This window comes from Corapipo altera, unplaced genomic scaffold, assembly GCF_003945725.1.
Source record: "Corapipo altera isolate COAL_440 unplaced genomic scaffold, ASM394572v1 61167, whole genome shotgun sequence".
Taxonomy (NCBI): domain Eukaryota; kingdom Metazoa; phylum Chordata; class Aves; order Passeriformes; family Pipridae; genus Corapipo; species Corapipo altera.
Window position 1 is genome coordinate 133,120 of NW_020884949.1, and position 25,435 is coordinate 158,554.

Below are 25,435 nucleotides of genomic sequence, written 5' to 3' on the forward strand. Positions count from 1 at the left end.
TTGGTGCTGGAAATAAGAGCATAAGGACACCTTCGTATTGTTTTCAGTGGCAAACACAGCAAACTGTAACAAAGCTCTTTAATTTGTTCATTTAAAAAAGGTACAATTAATGGATATGCAAGCCTCCTTATTTGTGCTTTGGTCTTATGAAAGATACTTTTTTCGTTGTTGGTAACCAAGCATGACACCCATTCAAGGGATATTTATCAAATTGTTTAATTTGAAGCACTTTTCCCACTAGTTGGATGATTGAACTTCTGGAGCTCTTACAGACGTTTTTAGTTCATGAAGAATTTGTTGTTTCCTATGTTTTTGTTGGGGTTTAATGACTATGAATAGATGGCAAATGCAGCTATCTTCCCGATTCTAGTACTGCCAATATAAAGCTGGATTTTTTCCAGCATTAAATGTTTGTAGTCTTCTCTAAGTTTTAATTTGTTATTTAGGTCTCTGATAGTTTAAGTCCCTTTTTCCCTCTTTTTTCCTTTTTTTTTTTTTTTCTTGTCCTCCCCTAAATTCCTTATGGTTTCATTCCTGGTTGCACTCCGTGGCAAAGTTTTTCTTTCTTTTATACTGAATTCCAATTTTACCTCCACAGTTTCACTTAAATTGTTTTCTTTTGAGCACAGAGTATATACCTTGAAGCATCTCCTGTCTCTTCTGACACTATGCCAGGACATCAAAATCCCAGCAAAGACCAGAAATCCTCTAGAGAAATTCGTAGCAACAGCTTCCCTAAAAGCTTCATCATTTCTTGGCTGTCTAAGACTACTTTTGTCTTGGCAGGGCTGTTTATTGTTTCATAGCAATCTTCAAGGACATCACTGAAAAAGCTCTATTGATTATCTTTCTCATAAGCAGTGATTTAATGCAAAGTATCCATATATGGTTAATAACATTCATTATTACTGTATCTCTGAATCTTTCTCAGCTTGGATGAAAAGCATTTTGGTTTTTTTCTGCTGCTTTTGAAGATACAAACAGCACAGTCTGGTTCATTTCAGCGCTGAAGGAGTTGACAATTTATTCACACTAACCAAATGTTATTTACTAATCAGAGTCTCTCTAGAAATGGCCTTGCAGACTTTTAGGTGATTGGTTATCAACTGAACATATGGTGTCTGCAGTACTCTCAGAGCGATTACTTAATTTTCTGTTTCTTGGTGCAGTAGTGTTTTTTGGTTACTATCAAAAGAAGCCATCCATCTGCATGAACAGTACCATCCACTCAAGTAATCATTCTGATTCCAGCACCTCTGTTGACATCTGAGGAAAATATTTCACTCTTGCTAGCATAGTACCTGAGATTTTCATTGTCTCTAATCTCTGTCCCTTAAAACAGATCTGAGACATCTGGTGGGAAGAATTCATGTGCAGGAGACAGTATTGGGTTGCTGGGCAGGTTATTCTGAAGAGCACCCAGGAGCTCTGCTTCTGCCCTCAGTGCTGCCCAAAGCAGTATCTTGGCCATGATGTGCTAGGTAGTCATCTTTCATTCCCAAACTCCCAGGTTCAGTAGTTTAGAGTCAGAGGGATTTTTGCTTTCATGGAAGGGTTCCTCATAGGAGAAATACATACATGGGTTAGTGTGTGTGCTGGAAACATCTCTTCAAATTAGTGGAGCAATGCCTTCAGATTAATATACTTTGGTATCTCTCCATAGGGAAGGAGTAACTCCTTGCTCAAGGAAGTTTGTAGAAGAATAGGGATTTCCCAATTCCTAGATTACACACTTGATGGGGCATCTTATTTAATTGAAATATGAACCAATGAGTCTAACTGGTCTATCCTCTGATACATGTCTGGAGGAATACTAAGAGGAATTAGGTATATTTTTCAGTTTTGCAGACACAGCCAGCAATCATGACTAGCCACTGGAAAAAAATCAAGGTAGCAACACAATTATTTGTCTTCATTCTTCATAAAGGTAGCCCCTCTTACACTGTAGTCCAGTTTTTACAGTTAATTTTGTTCGCCTACCCTTTGGCACATGACACATAAAAACATACATTACGGTCCTACACACAGTAATACTTAAACATGAATTTAAGAAAGAATGCTGTTCCTTCTTTGTGAATGCCTATCTTTAGCTAGCAGCATTATTTATCTAAGAGAAAAACATGGTTACCATGGCTTTATTGGAGTGGCCTCCTCCTTGGAACTCAATGGTTCCAAAAGCGTCCGTCGGGCTGAGCTGCGTGTGCTTGCTGATGGACCACTTCTCCGACTGGATGTCATTGCGAGTGAGTCTGGTTTCATTTTTCTCATTCTGAGTAACAGAGGCGCTTGGAGGCTGTCCAATATGTTGACCTGTTAGACGCCCACAGCAACACCTATGACATTAAACAAACAGAAAACTTGAGTCACGTGCATGCATAAACTGAACAGGAAAACAAACTACAAAGAAAATCCAACCCCTTTTCAACTCTGTTTTCCTGCTCTCTGAAGACTTTGTGTATGGAAGCAATACAGTATGTATATTATCTTTGCTTTCTGTGGTCTTTTTTACTTTGAGCTCTCCTGTATTTCAATAAAACCATGCTTTGTCCTAACTATGTACAAAATAAAGTTAAAGAACATTTTCTGTTGTCTTCAGATGACATCAGGACAAATAATCAGCTTTTTTTTTTCATGGACTAGCACATATTTTAAATTGCTAGTTTACTGCATTTATTTTCTTTTGACAGTATTGTGTGTCACACATCCAGTTTAGGTAAACATTCAATGCACTGAATATTGAACTAAGAAGATAAGGAAATTTAACACAGATGCTGATCCACCTTTGATTTATCTGTTTTTTTTTTTAATTTATTTTATTTTTATGAAATAAATTTTGAAATGTAAACAAATAGTGCCTATAGGAATCCATCACTCCAGATGTAATTCAACCACCTTCTGAACAAATAAGTTTACAAAATATTTATACCCATATATATTTTATGCATATATATATATAGAAAGAGAGACTTTTTCAATCAACTTTCATTTTTCGTACAAGTAGCATGCAATTACCTATGGGGGTCTTTGGTGCTGGGTATGATATGAACACATTCTCTCTTGTAAAATGCTCTTTCTATCCATGATTTCTGTGCCTAAAAAAGAGAAAGGAAATGACATGAGATCTGTTTGCTTATTAAGCACAAATTATAATACAACTGAAGAGAAACTTCAAAGAAAAAAACTTTACTGACTTTGCAGACACACAATGCACATTTTGCTCAGAGCAAACATTTTCCATTAGAACTATGACTTCTTTCTAGAACTGAGCACCCAACACAAGCCCTTAAGGTTGTTTTCATATTCACTAGCCAGACGACTTTGATCCTGTCACCTATATTCTCGTAGCAGGAATCACTGGAGAAGAATTAAACTCTAAAGCTTTCTTCATGGCAGAGAAAAAAATACACCTATTCACTGAAAATGCTTTAAAAAGTCTATTTCCATTTTAGTAATACAATTAAGTCATCTCTAATTAAAAAAAAAAAATCAATTTTTTACACAAGTACTGAGAGTGCTGTTTAACATAGAGGTTTACATAGTTTCCTATGTGAACATCTTAATAAGAAAAGAAAAAAAAGAGGAAGTTCTCTTTCTGAAACAAGACAAAAAAACTTTGATGCATTGACTCAGATGAGGTAGCTGAGGAAATCTCTGAAACAGTTCAGTGAAGCTATGCCTGTTCATAAGACTTTCCCCTCATATTCATAGAAAAGCAAGAAATTTCCCTCAGCATATGCTTACTTTTCAAATACACAACAAACCTTTTAAAAAAAGGAAGATAGATAGGTAAGAAAGAAGAAAAACCCAAACCTCAAACACAAAACCACAAAGGAGAGACTTTCAAAGTTTTGAAATAATTTTAATTATCTAGGAAGTCTTTGCTCCTTATGAGTTCTAGCAAGCTCTCTAAAACATTCACCCAGATAGAATTCAATTATTTCATTTAATAAGATGAGTTAAAACTTTCCTTTAAAAATCATTTCAAACAGACATACTTTATAAAATCTATTTAAATAATAAAATTCCCTACTTTATTGCACAGGATAAACAAAACTATGAACTATGACAAAATTATCTGAGAATTAAGTAATGTAAAATGAACTTTGGACAATTTAAAGGAAACATGAGTATCCTGCCTCTATGAAAAGAGAACATATGGAATTGCCTGTGTAATGTAACCTAACTAATATTACCTTTTACTATGGAAAGTCAGATGGTAACCTACGTATGTATTACTTTTACTAACTAATGTTACCTCACAGCCTAATGTTACCTTTTTCTCAACTAAATCTGCATCCTGTTTTCCATGTTTTCAGTGAATATCACTAACACAGACTATAAAGTACTGTAATAAGAATTTCTTGCTACATCCATTACTTATCAGTCTGAGTACATAAAAAGTTATTCTTTTGCCTTTCACACAAAAGATAATTCCTTGTTGGATCTAGTGGTCACTGATGTTACTTGGCAATATTTCATCTTCCTTCTCCTTGTATTTTTATTTGAAACATCTGTTAGACTTCAAATTTTGAAATAGGAGACTTCTACAGTCAGAAAAAATGAGTCAACTAAAATCATTAGAATAAAACTGTATTTGATTGATCTTCCTTACTTATATTAACAAAAAGTTAATATATTATAGAATGTTGGCAAGGTTTGTTTTGTTTAAGCAAAGGCCAGTTAAACAGAAATTCTGAAGAAGCTAATACAGTTTTACTTTACACAGAAGAGACTACCTTAAAGTTGTAATTTATTATAACTTCTAAATATCCTTTATTAAATACTTATATTTTTCATAATTTTCTGCAAATAATTTACCTTGGTGATTTTCCTGACTACATAGACCTCGTGTCTTTTTTAAAGATGGTCACCAGCTAAATTTCTCTCAAGATGCAATACAAAAAGATGCCATAACAGGTACTTTACTGAAAATTTTTTCTTTAGGTATAGAAGTAAGCTTTCAAAAACCAATAAACTGACATTTTTCCTATGCTTTCTCATACAGTCTTTGCAAGTAGAAAAGAAACATAGCTATGTTAAATATAATAATAATAATAATAATAATAATAATAATAATAATAATAATTTGAATTTTCATCAAAGGTAATATTGCACAAATAGTCTCATTTAAAAAACTCCTTTATTCCCATCATGAAAAAAAACTTTCCAGCTTTTAGATCTCAAACAATATACTATCCTACCCAACAGAGTCACGATGCCAAAATACATGACTTACTAATTTCACATTTCCTCGTCCTTCCAAATTTAAAAGAAAGCAACTGGCTTCACTGTCTCATACCAGTTATCTTTCCATGACAGATATAATTTGCAATGAAGTATAAAGTTCAGATTACATGACTTGCCGTAGAGTCTTCACAATAGAATAACTTCAGTAAATAAACACATTTATCACTAAACTGTCTGCATTAAACTCTTATTAACAATCTGAAATAATAAAGTAATAAAAAGTTTAGAAAATTACAGCAAAGAATATTCAAAACTAGTAGAGCAAGAAGCTTATCTTCTCTTTCTCTTATTTCACAAATACTCCTTTAGTAGTAATTCATAAACCAATTTAAAGTCCACAGGAAATTCATAAAGTGCATGCCATACTTGAATTTAGTTTATTCATAGCTTAGCTCCCTAGGTAAGTCTCTCTCTTTATTAACCTAGCTGTAAAATCCCACCAAGAATACTTTTTCCCCCCCTTTTCTTTACCTGAGCATCAAACTTGGTGTTTAAGTTTGTCCTGGAGGAAAATCTGCTTTCCACGTTTCGCCACTGCTGGTCATTGCTAATAACACATTTGCGACTGCTGAACAAGGCTCTTGCTCTGCCCCCAGCGCAGAGATGTGAGAGCCAGCAAAGCCCATGCACCCATTAGCCGCTTGGAATGTGCTGCTGTGGGATTAGCCTCGTTAAGGGTTCAGTGGGCACTGACCCGTGGCCCCACAACACTGCTTGGTTTGAACATCTAATCTGACGCCTAAAGAAAAACAAATCCCTTGAGAGCTTGGATTTAGCTGGCACAAGCCTTGATGGGCTTTTTTTCCCTCTTTTTTTTCCCCCTGAGAACACGAGCTGGTGAAAGTGTGATAAGATGCTCTGAGTTCTTAAATTCGACCCAGGAAAACCAATCCTTCAAAAGAAACACTGTAATATACTAGAAAGAACCTCAGAACACAGGGGAAACTGTTAATCTCCAAAGAACAAAAACAGTGTGTTTATTGGGCAACTGTGAGAAATCTATACGCAGTTGAAACATATTGCAAATAATCAAGAATGGCATTTTTCCAAGGAAACTGGGTTTTGTCAGTGTTTCTCACCACAATTGCTGCACTGTAGTGCATGTAACTTTTCAGAAAGTCAAAACCACAACCCTTTGTCTTTCAGAGACAAGCAATTGCATTGTTTTTAGCATAGTAAAAAGTTGTTAACTTAAACAAAAACTTGACTCTTTACAAATTTGGGGACTACTTCTTTACTGTACCCTCTTGATATTAACACTGATGAACAACCATTTCATTTGAAAAATGCTTAGATTTTTTTTTTTTAGTACCTAGCAATTATATGTGTTTAGCTACTAACTTCAAGAGTTTTCCAAATATAAAATATTTTGACTATTCCACCTCCCCATCCAAGTTTGGATAAGTTCCTCTTTACTCCTACATATGCCTACACCCCCTCCTTTCCGTATCAATAAGGGTGCATCTAATGCATGGAAAATATTCCTTCTACCCTTGGACAAATACACAACTACTAAACTATTCAGGACATACATTAGCTCTGATCAGCCCACGATGGCCAAAGCTGAGAATATGCATCAACTTTTAAAATTCTTATGCCATCACATAGATGTGTTGAGAAGCTTCTGCTAGGCTGGCAGAATCCATGAGATTGTTTTTTTCTCTTGGTTCTCTAAGGTTTTTTGTGTAATATACATGCATGTATTTTGTAAATATTAATGTATACATATGGGTGTATAAATGTCTTCCTCTGTGTATAAATATAAATATATATACATATATATATATATTCTATTCTAGCAAAGCTATGACCTGGGAGGTTTCTGTACCAGAGACCATGTGCGTATCTTGTAAGTTCTCTTAAACACAGGATCAGACCAAAGATAGTCTGTGGAGAACAAAAAAGGTAAAACTGCAACCAAGAAAGCAGCTAGTAAACAGCTCATTGAGGTAAAGAATACAACTGGGGAGTCAGTAAGTAAAGACAGCTTGCATTTTAACATTGGGAAATTTGGGTTGGTTGAGAGGGTGGTGAAAGAGTGAGGTGATGAAAGGAGAAGTTCTCATGACTGAGATGACCGAGTAAAAATCGTAATTGACTTTGAAGTGAAACTTCAGTACTTGACAAGATTCTAGGGACTGATCCTGGATTCAGGTTTGAGCTTGCAAAGTAACCTGGGGCGGAAGCTACATCTTTGGCTTAAAAAATCAACAAAAGAAATGATGGTTATGTTCATTTGCATGTGTCACTTAATGGCACAAGGATGTTTTATAGAGACTTAAGCAGAGTTCGCATATACAACTGATGCCACAGGTAATTACTAATGTCTTTGCCACAGCTAATTTAAAGAAACATTAATCTATGACTTTCTCTGGCAATGAAAGTACCAGTGCCATAGATATTCCTATATTTTAAGGAGTAATAAGGAAATAGCCAATACACAAAGATAGATGTGTTTTTTAATATGGTGCAACAGCAAAATAGTGTTTTGAGTGGTCAATGCTGCCCATTTGATGCTACAAATGTACACAATCTTTACATTTTCAAACCAGCTCATTGTTAATGAAACAAAGACTTAAAAGCAGTTAGGAATGACCCCAGTACTGGCTCCTCACAGAAGACGAGGGCAAATATTAAAAACTAATCAAGAACAGAAATTTTCTGAAAGACAAAATCTGGCAGATTTTACCATGTTATGTACCTGGCATGCTTAACTCTGACCTCTGAAATAGCATTACTTCGAAAATAGCACTAAGATTTACAATTTTATAAAAACTAGTTATGTCAGTCACAGAACACAACCAGTGGCAGTTCTAACTCTCTGTATTCCTCTGTTTTCCTCTGTTTTCCTCTGTTTTTTGTTTATTTCTAACAAGTAACCAGGTTCTAAGACACGTATTACTGGTGCAAGAGAGGTGTTGCTAAAAGCCTGTCTCTACCTCGCAATGGAGCAGAGCAGCTGGACAGGCAACAGAGTAATACTGAAGCAAATTACAGATGGGATTTGCAGGAGCATATGGTGATGGAATTGCATCAATGCTATTGCAAGCTGAAGTGATTAGTGTTCCTTAACCAAATGGGCACTTGTACAAATTCCACTGGCTCTGAGTACATGTAAACTTCTGTACCTACATTAGTATGAAGGAAGGCAATACTTCAGTATAACCTTATTACAAGGTGTGCTCAGGCCGAATTTCTAATCCTCTTTTTCAACACTGTCCAATTATAAGCATTATAAATATTTTTATGCCTTTCTTGAAGCATTAGGAATTTACCTCTCTGGCCATTTAGTTAGGGATCATTAGAGTGTCCCAAAATGTTTCATTTTCTAAGACATTTATTAGTCTAAGAGACTAGCAACTTAGAGGCTGGTAATCAAGCCTTTATCCATTAGAGCTGTACTTATGTGTTTTATTCTTTTTCTAACAGATTTCCCAAGCTCTTTATCATCAGATTTGTTACAAAAACTATGCTGAATTGTCTTGAAAATCAAGTTGTATGCGGTACAGAACAGGACGACATAGAATGCAGGGATTTATTATTACAGTATGTTACAGAATTTATCTGTTAGCATTGTTTACCAGATTTAATTTTTAACTATACTTAGAAGAAATAAAGTAATTTAGAAACAATCGGGAGCTTTTCACTCAATAGTTTTAGATTTTAGTAATTATATCTGATATTTTTCTTACTGCAAGGACACAGAAGTGAAAATATTATTTCTCTGTTAATACTACTATGAAAATGTTTATTTAAGTTTTATATATTTTCAAGATAATATACAGAGTAAGCATATATCCTTATTACCCATGCTGTTGATAAATTAACTGGAAAGCTTAACGGAGATTTTAAATAGAACTAGGGAGAATGATTAGAAAATTGACAAAAATATTCAGGTTCCTACAGGCCTCCTAAGGATCGGCAGAAGTGCAAGGGGAAAATTCTAAAGAAAATGAAATTAAAATGAGAGATGTATTGTAAAGAACACTTTCAAAAAGTGTTTGCTTCTTATGGGCACTAGCATATGAAAGGAAGAATTAAGCCTATTGACTTCATTCATGAGGCATCTTTGGATACATGTTTATTATTTCACCAGATCTGCTGTGGGTTTAAAATTGTTTGAATAAGTAAATAAACCTTCTCTAGCATGAAAGCTCTACTTGATTAGATGATGGGTTCATCCAGACCACAATGAGGTCTCTACAAGTGCCATAAAGAGGTGCTAAAAAAAGGGGGAAAACATGTCAAATGTATATAATGCCTTTCCCTAAGAGTTTTTCAGCTAACAACTATTATCTGCTCATAGTTTTCCTGCATCGTTGTGATTTCCACATGTTCTGCAACCCTTTATGGGCTTTCTTCTACAGACTTGCCAGCTGATTTCTTGCAAATTTTCAGCATCCTTAATATCCTTGTTCCTGCTGCAGAGGGAATCAGTTCCTTCTGTCTGTTTTGAATGTGACTCCTCATACTTTCCCATGATGTTTATTGCTGAGAGAGGTAGTGAACAGTAAATTCCCATCCATTCTCTTCATACCCGTTTTCAAGGTTTTGAAAATGTGTTCTGAAGTAGTTTTTTTCCCTCAGATTAACCATTTATCAAGTATTTCCTCAGACAGAAACCATTTGTTACTTTTTATCATTCGTGCCTTGCCTTCTGGGAGGAATCAGAACTGTGCTACAAGGGTGAACTGCAGATTGCTGTTGTGGCAGGTGGACATTCATCAGTTTGGTATCTAATTTCTGCCTAATAATTCCAATAAAAGATTAATTTGGTTTTCTTGACCACCACTAACTACTGAGCACCTTCACAGAGGTATCTAGCTTAACCCCAATATTTCCCTTCAGTGTAGCAAAGAATTAAAAATATTAATAGTAAAGAACTGCTATAAAAATCAAGCTGTTTAAATCAAAGTCTAGCAGAACAGCAATAAACCTATATGATGTTCTAGTTTACGAAAAATGCAGCCTAAAAAATCATAATGAAAAATGATATCTCAGAAGTCTATAGCTGCACATGCGTAACTAAAAAGCACAGGAAATATTTTTCTGCCAGTCAGTGCTGGCAGATTATTTATCTTTTAAAATACTAAATTTGGGGTTGGATTCTGAAAATTATAACATTATTCCTACCTCCTCAAACTGAGGAAACAAAATAGCCTTCACATTAAGCAAGATCTCACTACTGTCTTAACAGAAATCGTGAGATTAAAATGCACACGTAGGAGTTTTGCACTGCATCTAATTCTGGTCTGAAGTATTTGATTTCTAAACTATTCATTCTACCCCATAAATATATGACAGCTATAATGTTATCTGCTCCTTCATTAGATTGAGATGGTTTTGTTAGCCACTGTGTGGGTGTTGAGCTGATGAAGGAATTAAAATTAAATGGTACCTAATTGTATGAAAGGATCTAAATCTAAAAGATTCTAGATGTTCCTCAAGCCTAAACATTCAAATGGACCAATTTTATGCCACTGTTCACATTTCGTCTCATCTAACAACCCTGCAGTTATTCACAAGTCCCTCTTGAACCTCCTGCATAATGCAGTCCTACAGTTATCTTTTGTCGTAAGACTTTGGTTGAGGTCATGGTTTCACTACCTCTAGCCTTCCTAAAAACACCATGCCAGATGAACCATGGTCCTCAGACTCTAAACTGTTAACTATCTCTGTGTCAGATTCATCAGCCTGTGCAGACCGTGTTGGAAGGTGGGAGGGGTAGCCTCCTAGATCACTCTTGCCATCTTTATCATACAAAACATGGGTAATAAATTGCATAAATCCTATATATATGCAGCTATTTAACTTCCTGTCCTACAACTTACGTTTCTTACTTTTCTTTTCCCAATGCTTTATGCATCAGATTTTATAGATTTCTGCCCTAGAAAACGTCAAATAACAGAGAGATATGTTTTAGGTATGTGTAAAGCCCCATGTGTCATTTAGATTTTGGTAGACAAATGGTGGCCTTGACAAGAGTGCTTTCAACATTAGCCTGCTTAAATATGTTCTTTTCAGGAGATGGCGGACTTACTCTGAATTAAGTTACAACAATATTTCTCTCACATTTGCCATTCAAATTGCATTATAAAGAACTATTTCAAAATTTGTTTCAGATGCTATTTTTTGTTATACAATCAATTGTGACCTTTGATTTCAGTGATATGTTGAACTGAAAACAAATATACTACTTTAGCTAGCTCTTAATAATACAGGGGAAAATTTAACAAAAGATGCCAGTGGCATACCACATACTACTACAAAACTGAGTAGAATCCTAGCAAGCCTTCACAGAGCTAAGGAAAGCATTTCTCAGCACATTATCAAAATGGATATTTTGATTTTGACTCACAGTTGCCTTTCACCAAACAGGAGAGTGAATCAGGGAAGTGAAGACAAGCTTATAGGTTTGAGAGTTTACATGCAAGTCACAGCTATTACTCTGTTGGTACAAAGTGGAAGTGGAAAAGCATTCAGACATATGATACCTTACAAGAAGTACTTTCTTTTCAATTTTGTTGCTTGTTCCTGCTTATGTCTGATCAGAACAAAAAGAGCAGATAGACTGCCAGGAAGAAGGTGGAAGCACCACTGAGGTGCGCAGGGGAAGAAAGAGCAGCCCTTTGGCCTCTGCAATGACTCCTGCACCCAGGAGTACAGCAGCTCTTTTCCTCAAAACCCCGCTTTGGAAGGTTTGGATCTTTCCACACAACTGCATCAACAACTAATCCTCTCCCAGTGCAGACCTTTCTTCTCTGCCTTGTCTGAGACAACGTGAAGGAAAATACTACAAAAAAGTCCTATGCTGCCTGATAGATCTTCTTCCCTACAACCCTTAGCAGCCTTCATTTTCGGGGAGGGCTAGAGCAGAAAGCAGAAAAATATTTTATTCCTTAAAAACATCCCGTGGACAGCTGCTTTAGCAAAGACATTGCAGTAAGTTACCTTCATTTTAGAAACACTCCCATGAGGTTTGGCATTATAATATTTTATTTCCTAGGGATTTTGGTGTTATAGTATTTTGGAAATATTATAATCCAGGCTTATCTGTATAGTTAGCATTTTTCCCCTCTGTTAAGTACCCAGAGATTGCTGACATTTGATTTTCCTGAAAAATAACATCCAAGTTTCAAATGTCCACCTAATGCAATGTTTCCGCTCAGGAATAAATAAATAAATAAATAAGAAAAACACAACTAAAGTATAATCTAATTATTAAATTCCTGCCTTAGTCAGGAGTAATGATAATCATAGTAATCATAGTAATATGATAATAAGAAATATTTCTTTTTCTTATAAAGATATAGTTCTGTTGTATTATCTACAGCATATTTGCATAACTGTGAGTAATGAAGTTCAAAATATCTGGAGAATATGAGCATTTCTGAAGCCATTTGGGTGAATGATCAATTTGAAGCACTGCCAGATAAAGCCTGATTCAGCTATTGTGAACAGAAACTGTTTCTATGCACTTTGCTTATGCTTTAAATGTACAATGCTGTCATGGAGGAAGCATGTGCAATTGTGTAACGATGCAAGCAGCATATTTAAAAGGTCACAATCCAGCAAATCCAAAATACTTTGACAGACCCTCATAGAACCACAAAGATTTCATACCTCTGTTTTCAGGTATGTTTCTCCACCAAAAGTTTATAGCATTATGTAAGTCAATATTTTTTAAAATAAAGTTTTAGATTAAATATTATTTCCTGACCTACATTGTTACATCAATGTAAAAATCCCTCATGCAAAAGCTAGCAGCCTATTTATAGTTTTCTGATATTATTTAGCTCATAAGAATTCTATGTCATGCACATATCTCCCAGGGGCAAGAGACAAGAAATTACCTTTTATTTTACATCAAAGAATTTTCTTTAACTTTCTAGTTAGAATCACAACTACACATGAGAACTTGCAGGCCTTTGTCTATTACACTACTATATTGTTCATCCAGGTTGTGTGCTCCAGTGTTGGTCACTGCTCCTTTACTCCCCTGAGCAATACAACTTTGCTTTTTTCTTCCCTTTGTCAAAAATCTATACTGATTCAACTTCAACTGAAAACCAAAGATCACTGTGATTAGTGCTACCAACTCTTCTTCCTTTCAGAAAAAAGCAGTCAGACCATTTGATCTGAGAGCCCTATAGCATTCTGAAAATAGGAAAATTTCAGAGAGATAAAATTGAAAAGTACATAAATCTATCACTTACATTTTGAGCCCAATTTTAGATAAGTGCTAGATGCAAGGTATTTTTTGCCATATAGCTCCATGTGTACAATAATTATTTGTCTTTTTCCCTGTGGACTGTGAAATTTCACAGGTTGTTCCTCAACATGCATTTTCTTAATTGGCAAAGGAAGTAAAATCTTATCGGTTATATTCAATGCAATAGTTATTCCAAATGCTCTCTGACTCAATTATGACTGACTGTAAAAGCACACCAATTTTTCTAAGACACAGGTAATGAAAGTCTTACCACGTTTTTTCTTTTTGCACACGTAAATCCATTATTCTTGTTTTTTCTCAATGTTTAGTCCTAACTATGTGGCTTAAATAAAAGTAAACACATAATATTTTTTAATAACAAAGCAACAACCACCAAATAAGATCTTATAAAGGTTCATGACTTTTCTTTAGGGTCAAATTAGAAGGAAAAGAATACCTTTGAGGTAGAAATTCTTATTCAATCATAGACTAAGAAAAGAAGAAAATCACAGGAAATATAAGTTACATAGGTATTTCTCATGTTTCCTGCTTGATCTTAACAGAGGGTCTTACTTTAACAGGAATGCTGAAAAAAATAAGCTAGTATCTCAGTCTCACTAAGTTTGAAACTTGGTTAAATCTGTTGAATCCCTTAAGAAAATCCCTTAAGACAGGATTTTAGTTTTAAATTCTTGTGTAAGAAATAACTTTGAAGGTGACCTATATCAAAATTTAATCATATTAACCATGTTGTGTTTCAACACATAATTATGACTTACATTACAGATAATAGCAAATATTCATTGGATTTTCCATCATATTTTAATTTATGGAATTACCTTTCCTTGATGTTTGAAAGCTTTACTGAAAGCTTTTCAGCCTGTTCTGGCATTGAGTTAATAAGACTATTATGCGGTCCTACAGTCTCATTTCTAATCCTTGAATTAATATTAGGATTACAATTTTGTGGTGAACCTGGGTGGGCCTCATTAAATCCCAAATCCTGCAAATTTTTGCTTGTGGACAACACAAACAAGTTTTATGACTTCAGAAAATCTGAAGGACAGGAGCCTAGCAATGAGGAAAACAATGCTTTCACATTGCTAGACTTCCTTGCTCTTTTAAGCACAACAGCTAATTCCTTTGTACTAGTTTCATGTACCAGCTGCCAGAAATGGTCTCAATAAGAAAATCGTGCTTCTTTCACATGCAATATTCCTTACATGCAATAACTCTTGGAACTGTAAATGTACATGTGTAAGCATAAAACACAATTACGGTTCAGGACCCCATTACACCAAACAAGAAGCAAACAGCAAGCAAGAATACACTAGTTGAAGCCTTGGAAAGAGATTCTGACTCATGGGCAAAAAGTTGTAAACTTTCATCACTCCACAACCCCACTCTCTGGGATTGAGCCCCATTTCTCTTCCACAAAATTTGAAATTAATAGTCATGGATGATATCCACCTGCAGAGGATTAAGATTACTTTTGCACCATCACAGGAAACAGCCTGGAAAGCCATTTCTGTGAAGGCATTTGAACATGAAGACGGGAAGAAGAGAACCATCTCTACTTTTCGGTAGATTTTATCTTCTGTTTCTTCCTTTAGCATCTAGTAAAATATTTTCACATGAATAGACATGCTTTGTGGAACAACACTGTATGAACAACACTGAAATATCTTCTACAGGCTAGTCAGTCCTTCTTTTTCTCTCATAAGGGTTAACTGACTTCCTTAAACCACTCTTGATCTCAGTTTCAGATTATAGGCCCATGAAAATAAGTGATGCTATGAGTCAGCTGGTCAGTCTGGGTAGTCATAGCTGACTCTTCTTTCTTGGAAAGGTATGCAAGAGAAAGCAGAGCTGTGATATGACATCGCTTAGACCATGTAGTGCAAAATGTTAATACCACTCGTATGGGAAGTACAATTTTCACCCTGTTACCCCATGAAGGTTGGTGGGTGGGGTTGGTGACTCACTGAAAGGTCAGAGAGGAGTGCCAAAATTGTCAGTCTGCTCATCCAATGATAACAGCATTGGAATTTGAATCCCTAGACAAAGTGAATGATGTGAAATCTTCTAACAGGCAATTCAATTGGTTTTGGGGGAGGTTGTTGTGATTTTTTTTTTCCACTTTTACCTTCTGTGAGACTTGCTCTAGGATTTGAAATGTCAGAAATCAGAACACAAGTATATCTGAAGACCCTTATTCTTTGAGCTGGAAATACTTTGGAAAGCATGGTGGCATGTGCCTTTCATTAAATTAATACAAATCAAGTATTGTCTGTTAAAAGACAATGCAGTGCTTACAGTAATATTCTTGAACTTTACAAGGCTATTCAATTCTACATACAAATGTACATGTGACTGAGGATAAAAATCACTGCTGCTCTCCAGTGCTGTATATTGAGTTCAGCTTGCAATGTTCCAAAGAATTCTGGAAGGAATTAAGCATGAAAATTGTGATTAATTAGAGCTTCTGAATTTAATGACTTCTCATAGCACAGAGATGGAACTTGAGAAGCAAGTCTTACTATTTGCAAAGTTGTGTGATGGAGGTCATTCACAAGGATGGCATGTAAGCAGTTTTAAATTACTTTCTTGTTTTGACTTGAATTTGAAATAAGGACTTTAATGTAATAATTTTTTTTAATATGCTGGATATTAGAATTAGTAAGAAAACAATCCAAACATCCTTTACATAAAAGAGGTTTGAGCAATTTCTCCTTTTTTTAATTTTTTTTTTTTAGGGGGGAGTTTAAATCTCTTGGAATTTGATTACACAGTACATTCCAGCTATCTGCCCCAGCAGGCCCCTCTATCAGGACTTGCTGATTACTACTTATGCATTGTTTCAAAGTGAGCCCTTGAAGGCTTTCATTTAATACAGATTAGTACCTTTATTAAACAGTGGTTAATTGAAGCCTCTGAGTTCTGCTAAATATTGTTCAGTGAAGTGAATTAGTTGTTTTAATTTGTTGCTTTCTCACACAAGAAAATAACACTGAATGAAATAAATACTTTTTCCATTGGGCTACTGAGGGTAACAAAATTAGAGGGCTTTTAGTTTATGTATTTTAAACTGACAGTTTTCTAACTTACAGAGATGCCTCTGGTTCAGCAAACTTAGATCCTATGTTGATCCTAATAACTCTCTCTTAGATGGTTTAATTTCTAAAAAGAAAAAATTAAGGCCACCATTAAGACTGTCTTATCAAATGTATAACTAAAATCTGGCACTCTTTTCTCTGATCAGAAAAGGAAAAAAATCATAATAAAAATATGTGTTGGAACATTTTTATTTTAAGTTTAATTGTTTCCTTAAGGGTTTCTGTAAATAGTTTTTTTATGTGACAATATTATTCTCAGTTGAACAGTAATATTAAGAGAGATTACAAAAATTTATAGAATAATCCTGTACCCACTCCAGTCGGTAACTCATTAAGGAATCTTACTGACTCACTGAAGACCAATTTTTTAAAAGATTACTTAGAAAATCTTAGAGCTCTAAATGAAGATGTGTGTCTCATTATTTTTCCCTGTTAACTTCTCAAGGAATAATAACTTAAAATTCAACTAAAAGAAAGAGTCTATGTGGATTTTACTACACTGTCTCTATACTGGAAATTCTTGCTTTAAGAAAAAAACTAATTCTTAGTAAGACTTGGAAAAGAGGACTAAATAAAAGAAAATAAACTCAGCCAAAGTAACTGTATCTAAAACACATGGAAAAATACCTCTGCTTCTATGAAAGTTGTGATAACAGAAAAACACCTATTTTTGCCAAGCAGAATTCCACCCGGACTCAAAGGGGCAGTGAGGAAAGGCTCAGTTCAAAGTCATACAGTGATACTTCTGATTGCTCTTTAAACACAGAGCTCTAGCTAGATTTGCAAAGCAGAGTGGAACAAGATTGCTGTGGTGGCTGCATACCACGGATATAGTCTGCACAACCATACTGGCTGCAATACAGTGGTGGTCTGGTTACTGTGAAAGCTGTTCATTACCAACCTCACTTAATTTGTTACTATTGCTGTTGTCAATTCTGCTATGTTTACCATATCCAAAATACTTCCAAATAAATAAACTTAGCAGCTTAAAAGTTCATACTCTAAGAACCGTTTAGACTAAATTTCCTAAATAAACTTCACACCAAGTATAAACAAAAAATAGTAATAAAAAAGTTTTAATAAAAATTATTGACATTTTGCACTATTTCTAGCCAGATACAAGAGAAGAAAGAAACACTGTAGCAGAGGTCACTTAAGTGAATTTCAAAGGGAAACTCAGGAACATCCAAATTTTAGTTTAATCTTTTAAAAAACATTACATGAGGATTGCATTTGGCCAAACTTTACTTTTAGTTTCTGACAGGCAAGGCCACAGAAATAAGCGGTATAGTATCACTAAAATGCAGAGATGAATCTGGCCCTGAACTTGTCTGCTTTTATGTCAGTGCTGGAAATGCTATTATATATCAGACTTCATTTATTGAATTTACTGCTTTCTAATGTCACTCCCTCAGGCCTTACCAGGCAACACTCATGTGTATTAAAGTGGTATTAACAGCATTAATCTTTCTGTTACTTCATCCTCAGAAGAGGATCTGCAACAGGACATATGACAACTAAAAATGAGTTAATCTGATGCAACCTGCTGAAAATCACGGATTCATATCATGAATGAGGCTCAAATCAGCCACATGTGCTTGAAAAGTCTGCAGACAGGAGTAACAGGTCAAGCCAGAGGGGCTAATGCTGGGGAGGGAAGCCTAATTTTTCACCAACCCCGAGGACTGCACTGTAGCACAACTTTTATGTCTCCTCAGTAACTTTACACCTTTTCAAAAGAAAAACAAATACAAACACTCCATCTCTGAGGATCTGAAGTGGTTTTGGCACTTCTTAATTAGGCAAAGAGAAAACACAAGAACTCATTGACAGGTTGGAAAGGTTGAAGCTCCAAGGGCACAGATTTTTGCATTAGAATAGGCACATCAGATCAGCAATCCCAAACCAATAGTGGTAGTAAAGAGTAACCAGATAACTTTGCTGGGTTTTCTGTACTCCTGCAGCTCTTGGGAGACATGAGGAGCTGGTTGAGGAGATGATGTTTCTAAGTAAACATTTCAGATCACCCTCTGAAACTAGATCCTTCACTAGAGTTCCCCATTGATTGTCCCAAGTGTCAGTATTTTACAGTTGTCCATGCCTGCAAAATGCTCAAGATAAGGAAGAATCAGAAACTTGCATTGTGAAAATCACCTTGTAAGCCACAGAAGCACAAGCTCTGTTTATGAAAAATGCTCATCTCTGGGTTATCCTCTTGTGAAGTCACTTAATCAAGACTGGAATTTTATGTGTCTCTTTTCACTAAACTGCAGATTTTAAGTCTGAATAATACCAGTCAGTTTGCTTGTCCAAATGAAGAGTATGTAAAATAGTAACTATGATGCTTTGGAAAAGTAGTTTACAGTATTCTTTGGTTTAGACTTCCTTTTTGGCACAGATAGCTGCATTCTTTAATATAACTTGCATTTCTTTCATTTATATCATACAAAATAAAAAGTTAAGATACCTCTAAAAGCTTTATGGTCACTTAGTAAGTTTAAAACTTGGAAGCTACAGACTCAGAACAGAGCTGCTTTTTGCTTTACATGTATCTCTCAACTTATAGAAGAATGATATTATTGCCTTATTCTGTATGCCAACAGTAACAGGATCTAGGTCACCTGATTTGCTATATTACATTCATATGCAGACAGCTAGCTAGCTAAAAGATGTGAAAACTATTTTTTATAGGGAATAAAAATTACAAGAGTAAACAGCATAGAATAAAAATTGAAAAGATGTCACGAGAGTTGAAAATTATCACAATACATCTTAAGTTTCTGAATATTTCATTCAGATTGTTATTACTCCATTTCCCCTACAGTTTCCTCATTAGTGTCTTAGACTTCAAATGTAAAACCCATTCAAATGTTGTGGGAAAGAATAGAGAAACAAAGAAGAAAAGAGGATATTTTACTAAGATATAAGCCCAACAGACTTGTTATTTTGTATCGTAACATTTGCAATGAGAACAATTTATTCTCAGTTTAGTTTTTGATGATACCTTGAAGGTTTTGCCACTAAACACATATTGACATTTCAGCTAACACAACTTGGGAAAGGACTGTTTCTGTTTATTATATAACAGTTTCCAATACCTGAAAGACAGAAAAATCAGCAAATGTGCCAGAGGGATCATCCAGGGTAAAAATTTTCTAGTTCAAAGCACAAAAGCAGAACATTCCCCAGAACACCTTTCTGCTAAGGTGGGGTGGAGCTCATCTATGGAAAGCAAAACAAATGAATTCTGTATTTTCTTTTTAAAAAGATTCTCATCTATGGAAAGCAAAACAAATGAATTCTGTATTTTCTTTTAAAAAACATTCAGGAAAACCTGTGTTACCAGTTTCCGTGCACTCCATAGCTGCTTTTTCAGAGAGAATAATTCTGTGCTGCAGAAGACAGTGAATACCACAACTATAAAACCACTTTCACCTTCTCTTTTAACAGCTGTGTTTAGAAATTATTCTCTTTCCTAAATGCCTTATTCCTTTCTCAGCTGCAACCAGAAAGCTGCCTAATTCTGACTACCTCTTACCACTGTTATGAGCTTTCCAAACTGAGTCAAAGAAGACTTCTGAGTGGTAATTTGGAAGTTAGTTTACTTTTTCTAAAGCATTTTCTCTGTGTCAGTATCACAGAAAAATAAGACCCGCTATGAATCTTCTAAAAGGAAATTGTGTCCCCCATGGTATACTTCAAAGTAAGCTTTATGCAGATTTCTCTCTTACTATTACCCATAAGTTCAACTTCCCTCTTACTGCAACAATGGAGAAAGAAAAATTTCCCCAGTAGTGTGATGGAGTTTTGTTTAATCTGAACCTTTTCACAGGCAGGAAAACATTAAATGTACATATCCTCCCTCCATAATTATAAGTCTGCTCTGCTCTCATTAATTTAACGTTTATCACTTCTAAGTTTTACCTGTAGTTACACTGTACTTAAATCCAGTAACCTGCAGATTTTTAAAGAGTTAGGTTTGAAACTTAACCCTCCTCTGTGAAGATATAAATCTAGCAATGTTCTGTATAAGCCTCAAATACCAGGATACCTGAGCCTTAAAATTAAGCATAGTCTATTTAATTCTCTTTAATGAAATGAATGCAGAAAGCAAACCATGAAAGAAGCAAATATCACAGATTTGAAAAAGAATGTCTCTACACATACATATTTAGCTTTATTAAAACTGAGAGGGATTTTATTAGTATTTGGATACTTAAAGATTTATTTTTTTTTTGTGGGGAAAAAAACCCCACAAATTGCTATTAAAAATATAGAACACCCCCCTCACCAAACATTTTCAAAACTGAAGAATCTTGAATCTGATTTAAGTTAAAAAATTTTGACTAGCTGGACTTGTTAATACAAAGTACATTGTTTCACCCCAAAATATTTTGTCAATATTCAGAGGGCACATTTCTGTTGCTATTTAGTATAATTAATTGTTTGTGTCATTGGGAAGACTAATCTTGTTATCCACTTCAATGGGCTGAGAATCTGTGATTAAATTTTATATTTAATCTGTGATTCCTCTGTGCAGTTGTTGTTAAGACAACTCTACACTACAGAGATGAGCTGCTGCCAGAAATTAAAGGCCCATTCTGTATCTATCTCAGGTATTTGCATCCAATCAAGTATAGTTTCATTATTTTCTTTGAAGGTGCTCAACTACTGTTAGCAACAAATTAACATAAAAACCCCCTGACTTTATACCTAGGAAGACGTTTTTTAAGACTTAAACCAACATGACCTTCACTGAAGTCTCCAGTGACTATAACCTACAGATTGAGAAGTACTATTTTAAGGAAATATCTATGGTCTTGTCATTTTGAAGGACTGTGAAATGCAACAGTACAGGTACAAGTGGAATAGATGGTGCGGAGGTGAGTATATTTAGTGTAAATCCTTCACAACATGTAGCATCTCCAAAAATAGAAAAATCTATCACTAACTCACTCTCACCCACAAACGTTTAGTTAGAAGCCTGAGAAGGACTCTCCTAGTAGCAAATCATTTACAGAGCATTACCTATATGGTAATACACAATATGCTTATAAACACAATGGAATTTTGAGAATTTTACATATTTAATGCATGTATATTTAACCATAGGTGATTCAACTTTTTATTTCCAAAACACTAACTGTCATAGATTTCAGTGCACAGGCAGGCAAGATTCTACCATTACTTGAGATCTGACATATTTCAGATCTCAAGAAAATATTTAAAAATATTAAGTTCATATTTAGTAATTAGCCATGACAGCTTCAGGTCATAGATTCAGCTGTGTTATTCAGCAAATATTTATTCTGTTGTACTAGTTATGCATTTCACTGCATGTTAAAAATGTTGCATATAATGATTTTAATCTAAGTGCCATATGAAAACTTTAAAGAACCTTAAATCATTAGCAAACATGCAGAGGTTGGTTACTACTAACTCTAGTTTTCAAAACAAACACTGCTTTGCAATTAGTATCAATCAAAAGACTGAAAAGTTATCCCCAGCCTTCAATCACAGATTTTCTCTTGTGACTAAATATACAAATGATTGGCATCTGAATCTAAACACAATGAGTCAAATTCAGTTTCAGTCTGTCTTGTCTGAAGTGAGATTTGTGTGCTTGCATCAAAGGTGAATTTGATCCAAAATACAGAAGACAAAACAATGCACCCAGACAGGCTTAATATCTTGCAAAATTAATTTTCTTTGTGACCAAATGTACAATGTTCTTCCCGCTGTATTAAATTTTTCAAGCCTGGGTTACATGAATGATTTATGCAGCCTTTGTGCAAGGCCTTTCAGGTAATCTTCTTGGGGGAAAAAAAAAAAAAAGAAGCTGTATGCATTTATTCTGACCTTGGCCAGAAATTAATGTTCTTTTGTATTTGTGTCAAGGGAGACAACTGAAGGTTGTTTTTAAACCTCTGTTACTTATTTAATAGTAAAAATATTTTCTCCGTGGACTCGTCATGTTCCGAGGCTGTCCCTGTGTTTCATAATTGCTGGGCTCTCACTTCCAGGATGTGCAATAAACACATTAGCTCACTTTCAACACATTGTCAGAAAGATCTGAAGGGAATAGTGGTTAATTCTGCAAGAAGACAACTTCAACAACATGTGTCTGTAACTATTTGTGGAACAGAAATCAACTTTGTTGGCTTAGGGTAATGAAAAATAAATGCAAACTATTGAATCTGGTTCAATATTTCAAGCGGCAAAATACTTGGGATTGCTTAGCTCAGAAATTTTAGTTCACCCTATTATATGTCTATGTTATTCCTACAATCAATACATTCTAAATCAGCTGTTGAGGGGTTTGCTGGAAATCACATAAGAATTCTTAAAATTAGATTTCTTTCCCTTAACATTTTAAAAGCAGCATATAAAGAGCAGCCAACAACAACAGAAACAAAAAAAGTCAAAAAAGAAATTGTCCAAAGCTGTCCTTTAATGGTGGTGCTTTAGAAAGCCACAGACTTGACACAGAAAATTTGAGGAAAATCAGTATGTTGTAGTAGATATTCTGCAGCTGATATAGCTAATTCTACTAGAGAAGAGAGGTTTTTCCAGTAGTACAAGTTGGTTTCTATCCTGTTCCTCATTACTCGATTTCATGACGTGTAGGTGCATGGCACACCCTTGTGCTCTTGTGCCCTGCTGGTCACAGGCTCTAACCTGAAGGAGGCCACCTCACATGTTGGAAAACGAAGACATGTGATGTTTTTGTGAAAATGAAGTAATATAATCTGACCTCATACACTCTACCTCTACCTAGCAAATTTGGTGAAATCACTACACTTAGTCTCCATCTGATATTTCTGCTCAGCTATGTAAAAAATTCCTACTTCCATTTATTTCCCTCCGCCAGTCTCCTCCACCATACAATAATCTAACAAATAAGCCAAAGGACACATCAATTTGTTTTGTTACAAATGAACAGTACTGCAAATAATTTTCTGAAAAAACTGACACTGATGTAGTTATAGGGACACAATCTGCTGCTTAAAGATTGGATCTGAAACTATAACAAAGTCATCTCTTGTGGAAAAAGTAAATTTTAATGGTGCCTTTACAGAGTTATGTATAGAAGAATTTCATAAATATATTGAAATTAAGTATTGCCTCATGGCCTCCCTATGGCTTGTATAATACCACCCTGCCAATTTTTTAATAAGCTCACACATTGAAAAAACTTTGTGTCCCTCTTTTCATACTGCTCAGAAAATTCAAATTATTCCACCACGAAACATAAAGTCTTATTACAAGAGGGAGCTCTGGCCTTTTGAGAAAAAAAAAAAGAAACAGGTTAGAATTTAAGCTGAGAAATAATATTAGCAATTTTGCTTCAAATTCATTGTGAGCAGGATGTTTATCTAATGTATGCAGTACCAGCTTCAGGCTTGTGAAATAAATTGTCATATGTGCAAAAACTCATGTTTGTTGCTTTGCTAGCTTCAATAGAGATCTGAGATGCAGTTCGCCACTGACAAAATAACTAATGTAATTGCTAAGCATGTGAAAAAGAACCTCCATCTTAAAGTAAATAAATTAGAAAATAGTAGAGACATGTTGTAAGCTCTTTTATCTTTCACATTAATCTTCCTCTCCCTATATCACAGGATTATTTAAAATAAACTCTGGAATAAATGAAGTTATTGTGAGACATGGAAAATGTGTTAGAATTGAAATAAAATTAAGAGGAAATGGGAAAAAATAAGCCAGCAACTGAAAGACTTCATGAAGATAATAAGATTTTCATTTTAAAATCTTTAAAATACAATAAGTAGTGGAGACCATGGAGTGCACTTCTAGAAAACGTAATTCCATTATGAAAGATAGGTATTGATCAAACAGATGTATAACTAGCCTAGGAAGTACTGAATTGGTCAGCCTTGCAAAGGTAGTTTTACTACTGCATGCAGATATAGAATGACTGACTTTTTTTTTTTCTAATTACTAAAACTTGATCGTTAAAAAGAAACATGCAAACTCTGAACAAGGGGCTATTTTAGATGCTTAAGCATCTTCGAGAATCAGGAATCCTTTTTTTTTTTTAATTAAAAAATGTCTTCAAAAGCAAGTAATAAAAGCAACAGGTCTTAACCTGCAAAATGTAAATAAAGTCATTCCAGAAGACCAACTTTAGACATCTAAGTAACAATTATTAAGTCAAATTAAAATCAAGGCCACTGGAATCAGTGATTTTATTTTTACTGCTATTTAATTTTTTTCACCAACTTCAATTTCCTTTTTTACTTGGTTACACAAAGGAGTATATGAAAGTTTCTTCTTTTTGTATGTCTTAAATACATAGCTTATCCTTCTTATTTATTCTCAATATCTTCACAGGGTTCTTCTACACGAAACACAGATATCAAAAAGCTTCACATAATATTTTATGGTTTTCTGCAAAGCAACTGTAAGGGGAGAAATGAAGCCAACAATTGTGCAATCATGGGTTGCAAAATGTGAATATCTCAATTGGTCTACTGGACCAGAAAGATGAATCCATTTTTAGTAGTGTCACTTCTAATACATTATGGCAGTAAAGAAAAACTGAACAGCTTATTTTCCATAGATATTTTCAAAGCCTCAGAAACAACTGTTTGAACCATTCTTTAATTGTCTCTGGCACAGACTTCAGAAAGCTCTGTGTAGTCAAAAGTGAGAGTATTAACTGAATTTTGCTCCAGTCCACTAATAGTAACTATGATTCTAATAAAATGTACGTGTCAATTTTATGCAGTACATAGTGTACTATGTACACCAAATAACACTGGAGATTAGTTGGAAGCTCCCCTCCACATGTCCTCTGAATTTTCACTGGAGGTGAACACTTGTCCCAGTAAGGAGATTC

At 34.8% G+C, this 25,435-nt stretch overlaps 1 protein-coding gene across 6 annotated transcripts in view; it reads right to left on the minus strand.

Annotated features, from left to right (window-relative positions):
* TRPM3 (transient receptor potential cation channel subfamily M member 3) overlaps positions 1 to 25,435 on the minus strand; it is a 415,263-nt gene that overhangs the window by 124,594 nt on the left and 265,234 nt on the right. For all 6 annotated transcript variants that reach the window (XM_027662909.1, XM_027662907.1, XM_027662908.1 and 3 more), the window contains exons 2-3: positions 3,013 to 3,092; positions 2,129 to 2,333 (exon numbers count right to left, since the gene is read on the minus strand). In XM_027662909.1, coding sequence (XP_027518710.1) covers positions 2,129 to 2,333; positions 3,013 to 3,092 — 285 coding nt within the window. The remainder of the gene's footprint in view (positions 1 to 2,128; positions 2,334 to 3,012; positions 3,093 to 25,435) is intronic.